The 10,211-nt window shown below is 35.3% G+C and overlaps 1 protein-coding gene across 1 annotated transcript; it reads right to left on the reverse strand.

Moving 5' to 3' along the window:
- Window positions 1–5,170: 5,170 nt before the first annotated feature.
- Window positions 5,171–6,212, reverse strand: LOC120148462 (glucan endo-1,3-beta-glucosidase 14-like). The gene is made up of 2 exons (XM_039161576.1): window positions 6,158–6,212; window positions 5,171–6,060 (listed from the first exon to the last, which is right to left on the reverse strand). The coding sequence occupies exons 1-2, from the start codon at window positions 6,195–6,197 to the stop codon at window positions 5,171–5,173; spliced, it is 930 nt and encodes a 309-aa protein (XP_039017507.1). The 5' UTR covers window positions 6,198–6,212.
- Between the last annotated feature and the right edge of the window lie 3,999 nt (window positions 6,213–10,211).

Raw genomic sequence — 10,211 nt, forward strand, 5'->3', positions numbered from 1 at the left:
AAATCTATTGAGTCTGGGGTATAAAGAGGATTTGAGTCTCAACAATTTAGATTTTAAATTTTATTTTTATTCGAATCTGGTGAATGAATTTTTGGACCCGAATAAAAATAGTTTTTAATGGGTATTTGATGATCATAAAATAATTTAAGATGAACATAAAACAATTCAAGATGGAACAAATTAATTTTAAGGCGAGCATATATTGGAGGTCATGGCGAGCAAGGCGAGTAAGGCGAGAGGATCTGTTGGGAAAGACTGCGTTACGATTATCATCTTCAACATTCCAACGTTTCTTCATCATCAAGGCCTTTGGCTAATTTTTGATAAATATGGTGAGGTGGTTGATTTTTTTCATCCCTAATAAAGAACAAGGGATGAAACAGGTTTGGTTTTGTTCACTTCACCAGATTGGAGGATGCGAGGAAGGCTATTTTTTGTACTGATAGATCTAGGATTTAAGGCAACAAAGTTAGAGTTTTTATGGCAAGATTCCAACCTCGTGAAGCTTTCTGGAGAAAGAAGTGTTCTGTTCCAAACCAGTTGTGGTCAAGAGTAGAGTGGAGGATGTTAATCTTATTGAGGATCCCATTGTCGGTGTTATTGATGAGGACAAGTTATTTACTCTTAAGATAGTTTGGTTGGTTGGTGCAGGAAATTTATCAAATTGAAGGAGTTGGCTTCTATCATGCAAAAAGAAGGCATATTGCGTCAGAGAATTATGAGATTAAGCGGATTAGCAATTTTAATCATATTTGAAGATGAAGAGAGTATGAATTTTACTCTAAATAATCAGATTGAGGCGCTGCAAACCTGTTTTGACAAAGTGAAAGTGTGTCGAAAAATGTTCGGTGCAGCAGTCGATGGGCATGGTTATCGTGTAAAGGGATCCCACCGTTTGTGTGGAGTCCTTCAACCCTCAGAAATAGTAGAAAAATGGGGCGAGCTCATTTCCATAGAGGAATGAACTTTAAATCCTGGCTCATTTGATAGGGATTTGTTTCAGGTTATTACGAACCATCAAGCCCGAATCTGTTTGGGAAGATTCGTTGTTGTTGGAAGAGGCAGTTTCTAACTTGATTTCTACGGTGGGTGAGATTGACGGTGTCACGCCAGTTAAGCCTCCCGAGCTGGAGATATGTGCCGAATTGACTTCCCATGTAAATAATGATTCCATTCTATGGAGGATGTTCAAATAGAAAATCAAGAGCTCAAAGATGGCTTGAATGCTGGTGATGGTTTGTGGCGTTCAGTTGTTGTGAAAGCAACTGTAGGTTCTCTTTTCGAAGAGGAATGGGCTAAGGAATCAGATTCCCAGGCACTCGTAATGGGGCGGCTGCGCATGTTGAATTGTGCCAGACAAGTGGCATTTCTATTGCGGTGGAGGAAGCTTTTTTGACGAACGTGGATCCTTTAGTGGATTTAAGTGCTGGTATAGAGGGTGATAATTTAGAGCTGGAGTTGTCGTATAATGTAGTGCGCATGAATAAGGTGGCACATTCCTTTTCTTGTCAGAGGAACATCAATACAAACTTGGTGGAGGTATTTAATAATACGCATGTGGGTTCAGTAGTGGCATTGGATGCTGCTCACGAGGTAAATGCTTTCGATGGTCCTTTTACGCCTTTGGATAGGTCGTTAAACAAGGGCAATACAAACGTGGTGGAGGAATTTAATAATACGCATGTGGGTTCAGTAGTGGCATTGGACGCTGCTCACGAGGTAAATGCTTTCGAGGGTCCTTTTACGCCTCTGGATAAGTCATTAAACAAGGGTATTGTCGTTGGCCCGAATGTAGAGTTAGTTTCTTTCCGAAAGCCATGAGGGGACTTTTCTAAGTCTCATGTTGGGTGTGATTCTGAGGAGATTTGGTATTGTCGTATCGGTCATTTACCAAAAATTTGAAGTTGAAGAAATTTGGATCAATGTTTGACATTCAGGGCAAAGTCCTATCTAAAGCTGAGAGAAGAAGAAGATCGAGCGCTGAAGAAATTCAATTTGAATAAATCAGATCTATTATTATCTGAATTATCAGGTACATTTATTTCATATTCTGTTTTAAAGCAATGTGGGCTGAAGTTTTTGTTGAAGTGCAGGAGGCAATGTCTGTAGGTAGGCAACTTGGACTTATGGTTGGTAGTCCTGAATTTATGGTTCTTTAGAAGCTTTTGTCGTTAGTTACGCGTTGACGCTATTTAGAGTATTGTTGGGGTTGTTTAGGTGATTGATTTCGGTCTTTGAGAGCAACTTAGTTTATGTTTTTTGTTCGATTGGCTAAGGGGGTTCGGATCGATTGTTGTTCGTTCTGGAGCTGTTGGAATTATAGATTGGAGTTTTGGTCGATCTATTCGTGGCCTGTGTAGCTCCATAGATTTCCAGGATTTAGTTAGAAGTTCGAGGTCGTTCTATTATTAAGTTGTTATTGTTGGTTTATGCTTTGGTGCCTCTCCGTAGGAGGTTTTGTGGTAAGTTGTATTGCTACTCTTCATTATGTTTCTTCTCGGTTGGTTTTTGCCTCTGTTTGTAGCTGTTTACATAACATCAAGTTAGATGTGTCTTTGTAGTTTCCTGTATCTCAGGTAGTGTTTGTTTTCTCAGGAGCTAGTTTCTGGCTTTCTATTCTTTCCACCTCATGGTTCACTCTTTTTCCTCCAAATAGGTTTAGGGATTTTTTAATGAGGTTAATGGGGTGGTGTACTTTGTATCCTTATCAATACAAAGTACTCATCTTTCAAAAAAAAGGCGAGCATATATTAAAAAAGATATATCTAAAAAATTAAATTTAAAGTTCATATATACATATGCCATTGTTTACGAGCACATGATTTTGAAAGAATAAAATATGAAAAATTTAGGGAAGTCTAAGAAAAGGCAACCAAATTTAAGGCTGAAGAGAGACGACCGAAAATGTTATAAAAATTATACTATTTTCAGTTGATGCAACTTATAATGTTAACTTTTTCTGACATTTTTTTGGTTGAAAACTTTATTTATGACATTTTTGGTTACCAACCAAAAATATACTTTATGCTTAACGTTTTAGGTTCAATTGATGTTAAAAAGTCAACATTCTAGGTTACACCTAATCAAAATATAATAATTTATATAACATACGGTCGCATCTATTTTATGTCATTTTTTAATCTTAAATTAAACCGCCGTATATCATTCTAGAGATCGTTTCATTTGCATGAATTGAAACAGGACAAGTGAGCAAGTGAAGAGTGCCAATGTGTGCAGGGTTACTCCTTTGGACTCAGTCGAATGATTTTTGGGCTTCAACCCCACTTATTATACTAACAGTATGGAACTGGTTGAACCCTCATTTTCAAGCTTAAGCCCATAGGATAAATTATATAAACATAAAGGTCAAAATATGCTTTGGTTTTTTATTCAGTTCTTTTACAATTATATTATGCTTGAATATGGACTTGGCGAACGAGCTCTCCCCGCGGGACAGGAAGTGGGACGGGAAAATAACCATTTCGGTGGTTGATAGTAGAGCAAAGGTTGGATAAACATGAATATGCTTGTCTTACCATACAATTATATTAACATCGTTGGGAAGAAGGAAAATTATTCTCTTTTGTGCTACTTATTAGATACAATACCAAACACCAATGTGGCTGATTATGATTCATTCAATGATATTCCTAAATCCCATGCGTCTGGTTTAGGATAATTTTATATAAAGAGTGAGTTATTGATTCCTTGGCAACTTCTTCAGTGCGCCGACACACCCCGTAAATAAGCACAAATGATTAACAACGGGATTTTTGTTTTCCCTTTTGACTTTGGGGTCTAATCTGAGTAATTATTTACTTATGCTTCCCCCTATAATTCTGCTGTCAACGTCAACAAGTTTAGCCAGTGATTTGAGAATAAAAGCTATCTTTAGAATATGGGAATTGATAGCCTTTCTTTTAACATAATTTATGAAATTCTAGATTTTATCAGTAATGTAAGAGAAATAATCCGTAATATTTGTATTGTGGAGAAGAGATTATATTGACGAATAGGAGACATAGACAAGGTTCATGAAAGCTATTGATGGTGGGAAAAAAGTAACCAAAATAATGATAATTGTCGTAACCGGTTTTTGTCCGGGCACGAAAAATTTATTTGGCGGGAAAATTGATGTGAATAAATGGTTTTGAAAATAATTTGAGAGTCGTCATCGGCCTTTTGGGTCAGGTAGGTCGAACCTAAAAATTATTTTTTAAAAGAGTTTTAAAAAAACATCAATTAAAAATGATCTGATCTGCGTTTATAACCAAAATTCGTTCTTTTAATATAAAAAGGGATTCGTGTCGGTTACGTTTAGGGAAGGATTAGCACCCCTACAACGCCCAAAATTGGTACTTTTAATTATAAATTGTCTCTATCATTAAAAATTTAAAAATTCAAAATATATTTAATTCATATTATGTTATTTTAAATAATTTAGAGAAAATATGTTAATATGTATAATTATTTATTTATTTAGAAATATCAGAAAAGGGCTTCTAGGTGCTTTAAGACAGCTCTTTCTTCGATATTAATAAATAAATAACTAAAAACATTTTTTTAAAATAATTAATTTATAATTTATAAAAAAACAAGATAATTATTTATTTAAGAATATCAAAAAGAACTTCTAGTGTTTTAAGACAGTTCTTTTCTTCGATATTAATAAATAAATATTAAAATATAATAATTTTTCATAAAATGATTTAGATAAATTATAATTTTATAATATTTAATATAAATATTTATAATTAAGATAATAATAAAAATAATTAAAGCCATAATTAAATATAAAAAGTGACAACAAAATATTGTAATTAATAATGATCAAAATAAAAGAAATTAAATATAAAACTAAATATAAAGTATCAAAAATAAAGATAATAATTTGAAATATTATGAAAGATAATGGTTAATAGTGTAATTTAACCTAATTAATTAATACGAGATTAAAATAAAATACTAAACTATAAGGGACTAAATTTGATATTTTACCTAAATATATATTTAATACTGGTAAGGACTAAAATGGGTATTTACCCTAAATATTAAGCAGGCAAGGATTAAATTATAATTAAATAAAATTATAAAACCGAATTGAAATGATTAAAAATCAATTTCAGTGACTAAATTGCAAAGTTATAAATATAGAGGTTGCGGAAAGGGTTTACCTTTGAGGGTAATTACAGAATACCCTCTCCAAAACGACGTCGTTTGTACTCATCTGCCTCCTCAGCAAATTCCGGTTGTAAGCTGCCGCATTCTGGACGGTAGCTTCGACCTCATTAGGGTCCCCTTTCGAAGGCCATCCCGTCTCCGAAACCCTCACCTCGATGCCACCGTAACCCAACCTAGACATGGCGGCAACGACAGCGTCTACCATCGCGTATAACATGTTGTCATAGTGAAGCTTGGTGTAAGGGTCGACCATTCCTGGGTTCTTGTTGAAAAGAGCATAGTCCAACGAGATCTTGTTCGGGGAATCCTTGTAAGCAAAATATGGGTAGGCATTGATCCAAAATGGGGAGCCGGTGCTCGACAAGAAGTGCAAAAACTGTGACATGACACTCGAGACCTCACCCTTGAAACTACCAGCCGAAGGAGGGTAAGATTCCTCCAGAACCGCTAATGAATTGGGCGTCGAAACCTGAATGTACTTATCTAAGCCTAATTGAACTAAAGCACCGTGGATACTGACTGTGGCGGGGACAAGATATCCTAGTAGTGACGTGTCGTCGTCGGTAAAGATCTCATTTCCCACGGCGATCCCGGTGATCTTGGTGAGTGGAAAATAAGGCTTGATATGGGTACTAACCCATTCAAGTGCTTGCTGGGGATCCACTACGACAGGTAACATTTGGTTTTCAACTGTAACGATAAGTCCAACGTTGGAGTTGGCAAATGTTGTTAAAATCTGAGGATTGGTGTCGTAGATTCTTGCTTTTGTGAGCTTAAGGGAGCTCAAGAGATCAAGAACCTTGTCGGGCGGAGGCAAATTGTCGCCCACTTGGCCATAATTGATGCCTGTAGAACTAACTCCCTCTATAAAGCCATAATCTGTAAAGTAATTACAAAGAAATAGTTAAAACTCACTCGACAAAGAAATTACTAATGATATGCGAATGGAACATTGGAAGAAAAAAATAAAAAGTACCTGAAAAACAGAGAGAAAATAGCAGGAAAACATGGATCATTATGTCAATTATTCTTAAAAAAAAATACTTCGTAATGAAGAGAGAAAGAAGAGTGTAAGATATAGGGAATCGAATAGAGGAAGTGAATTCTTTTCTTTGCTTGTTTGAAATTAATTTGGAGGGCAGTTGTCTCAAGGGGCTTGTAGCTTTGCCTTGTCCGTGTTGCCTTTGGGTTTTTAAACCCACTTGGGTTCTTCGAGTACTCCATGTCTTGCTTTTGGGACACACGTCAGCTTCTCCCAATTCCTTATCGGGTGTATTATGACACAACTGCCCCCGCCCGCTTTCTTCTGACAAAAGGAAAGCTAAGAAATCCAACCATTGGTTTAATGCGGTATTACACTTTTTCTTAAAATTATTATATTTTTTTAATAACATTTCCATTTATTAAAGTACGAATGAAATGATCTATTGTCACATATTTAATTAGCAAAATTTTACATGTTGAGGTAAGGCATGGCCTATAGGTTCAATTTTTCTTATTTTTAAGAAGAGAAATTTATAGTTATGAAGGGAATTGTTAAACTTATAATATGAGAGAAATGGAAAATTATTTTTGTTTCAATGCATATAAGTTTACAATCTGTACATATATATACATAATTATTCAATCCAACCACCTAACTAACTCAAAACCGTTTCTAACTAATTAATAACAGAAAAAACTAATTACAAACTCAACACTCCCCCTCAAGTTGGATGTTGAAAAAAAAACATTTTCAACTCCTAACTTGGATAGCAGATAACTATGTTGTTGATTTCCCAAAGCCTTTGCCATGATGTCTGTAAGCTTCATGTGTGGAAACAGTTTTGTCTGAATTAAACCTTCTTGTATTTTTTTCTCTCATGAATGATAGTCGATTTCAATATGCTTTGTCATTTCATGATACACAGGGTTAGCAGCTATTTGAATTGTGGCTTTGTTATCACAGTAAAGTTTAAAGGTTTCAAGCCTTTTATACTAAATTCTGCAAGTAAACCTTGCAGCCATACCAGCTGCCATAGCTCTATATTCTGCTTCTGCCGAAGATCTAGCCACAACATTTTGTTTCTTTGATTTCCATGAAACCAGTGAGTCTCCAATTTTGATACAGAAACCCGTCACATATTTTCTTGACATTGGGCATGATCCCCAATCTGAATCACAATAGGCTAAAATTTGATGGCCTGAAGAAGATTTTAATAAAAACTCCATGTCCTGGTTTTTCCTTAACATACTTATTACTCTTAAGGCTGCCTCCATGTGTGATCTCTTAGGTTGCTGCATAAATTGACTAAGAAGGTTTACTACATATGTAATGTCAGGTCTAGTATATGTCAAGTAAATAAGCTTTCCAATAAGTCTTTGATAAACTGACTTTTCAACCTGCTTGTGTTCATCTTCATTATTATGCTGCACAATTCTATCATAATCCATAGTAGTCAGCTTCAGATTATGCTCTAGAGGAGTAATAACAGACTTTGCTTTCTCCAAACCAGTATCTTTGATTAATTAGAGTACATACTTCCTTTGATTTAAAAGTATACATTCCTTTGACCTCAATACCTCGATTCCCAAAGAATATTTTAGCTCCCCCAAATACTTCATCTTAAAATGGCTATTCAACATTTGTTTTAATTCAACAATCAACTCATTACTATCACCTGTGATTACCAAATCATCAACATAGACCAACAACAAGGCCATTTTACCTTGTTGTTTCTTGATGAACAATGAGTAGTCATATTTACTTTGAATATAGCCAGCCGAAACCAATGCTTCTGTTAATTTCAGATTCCACTACCTGGAGGCTTGCTTAAGACCATGTAATGATTTTTGCAGTCTACACACAATTTTCTTCCCCTGACTGCAAAAACCTTCTGGAAGTTGTATATAGACTTCCTCAGAGAGATCCCCTTGCAAAAAGGCATTAAATACATCCATTTGCAACAGTGGCCATTGGAAGATAGAAGCAAGTGCTAAAATGGTTCGAATGGTAACCATTTTGACCACAGGAGAAAAAGTGTCAACAAAATCAATTCCCTTCTGTTGATTATAACCTTTAGCAACCAAGCGAGCTTTATATCTCTCAACCTCATCTGATGCTTTGTACTTAACTCTATAAACTCACTTACATCCAATATGAACTTTTCCTGGTGGTAATGGAACAAGGGACCAAGTTCTATTAGACTCCAATGTATGGATTTCCTCTTTTATTGCTTGAACCCAAAGTGGATTTTGAACAGCCTCAGAATAAGATTGATGCTCAGAAATTTGAGAAATGGAAGACAAGAGTACTTGAGTATGAATTGGTAAGTGAGAATAAAAAAGTTCACTGAAATTTGAGGAAGAAGACTGACAAGTGCAAACAAAATTGTTTAACCAAGTAGGAGGTTTAGAAACTCTAGAGGACTTCCTAGAAGGGACAAGTGCACTTATTGAAGCAGAAGACTGATCTGGAATTTGAGAAGTGTGTTCATTATTAACAGTACCCAACTCAGTAGGATTACTATAAAGGGAGCTAGAATGTGGAGAAGTTGGAGTATTTAGAAGCAAGAAATCATCATCAGAAACAAAGGTAGTAGATGGGAACAAAACATGATCAGAACTATAAAAGGAAGAAGGTTGATGAAAAAGAAAGTGATTTTCATGAAACTTAACATCCCTACTAATGAATAATTTTTTAGAGTCAAGGTTAAACAGCAAGTAACCCTTTTGGGTTGGAGAGTATCCCAAAACACATAAGCAAAAGCTCTAGCATCAAACTTATTATGAGGAGTAAGATTTGTGGCAAAATAGAGGCACCCAAATACCCTAAAATGGTCACAAGAAGGAGGTTTATTGTATAATAGTTCAAAAGGAGTTTTCCAAGATAAGACTGAAGAGAGAAACCTATTGATAATATAACAGACAACTAACACATATTCTCCCCAAAACTTAAAAGAAACTCTAGACTGAAACCAAAGAGCCCGAGCAACTTCTAAAAGATGCCTATGTTTACGTTTTGCAACCCCATTCTGTTGAGGAATACGTACACAAGAACTCGGATGAATAATTCCCAAGGACTCAAACAAGGGATAACATTCAGAATTAAAGAATTCACGACCATTATCACTACGAACAATTTTAACTGAAACAGAAAATTGATTCTGAACCATTAATATAAAGGTTCGAAGATAAGAAACATAATCATTCTTAAGCTTCAATAAGTACACCCAAGACATCCTAGTGTAGTCATCTACAATAGTCAAGAAAAAACGTTGACCAGCATGAGTGGAAATTCGATAAGGCCCCCACAAATCAATGTGAATTAATGTGAAGGGAGTAGTGGTCCTAGAATTGCTAATTGGAAATGGAAGCCTAGACTTTCGAGCTAAAGGATAGATAGAACACTTTTGAACACATTCCTGATGCAAATTTTCATTATGAAACATAGGTAATTTTTTTAATTGAGAAGCTGGAACATGTCCTAAACGAGCATGCCTAAGATTTGTTTTATTTGCATCAACAAATTTACAAGTATTTAGAAAAATATCAGAACTAACTAAAGGTTTACATGCATCAGCAGAAATAGAAAAAATAGAATTGGGAAGGAACCTGAGCATGTAAAGACCTCTAAATTCTTTACCAATCACTCTCATCATGCCATTGTAAAGATCCTGCAATATGCAAATATTAGGATACAAAAAACAACACATTTCAACTCATGAGCCAATTTTGAAACAAAATGAGATTGTGAGTAAAGTGAGGCACGTGAAGTACATTAAACAGTTGAAGACCATTAGGAAATCTAACATAACCTATATGTGTGACAACAAGGGATTTTCCATTAGGCAGTTGAACATATTTAACTGTGGATGTACAGGGCACAGGATCAATCATGCAGTTAAAGTCTGATAAAATATGGTCAGTTTCTCCAGAATCCAGAATCCATTCAATTGAATCATAAGCAAGAGAACAGAAAGTACCTGCCAAATTCACAGAGGAATTTGGACTAGAACTCTGAGCTGAAGCCTGATTCAGAATCCCCAAAA

The sequence above is a fragment of the Hibiscus syriacus genome, unplaced genomic scaffold (genome assembly GCF_006381635.1).
Source record: "Hibiscus syriacus cultivar Baekdansim isolate YM2019G1 unplaced genomic scaffold, ASM638163v2 tig00110959_pilon, whole genome shotgun sequence".
Lineage (NCBI taxonomy): Eukaryota > Viridiplantae > Streptophyta > Magnoliopsida > Malvales > Malvaceae > Hibiscus > Hibiscus syriacus.

Coding starts and splice junctions, on each gene's coding strand:
- LOC120148462 (XM_039161576.1), bottom strand. CDS start 6,197: ATGATCCATGTTTTCCTGCTATTTTCTCTCTGTTTTTCAG. Junction 6,061..6,157: donor ATTTTCTCTCTGTTTTTCAG/GTACTTTTTATT, acceptor ATTACTTTACAG/ATTATGGCTTTATAGAGGGA.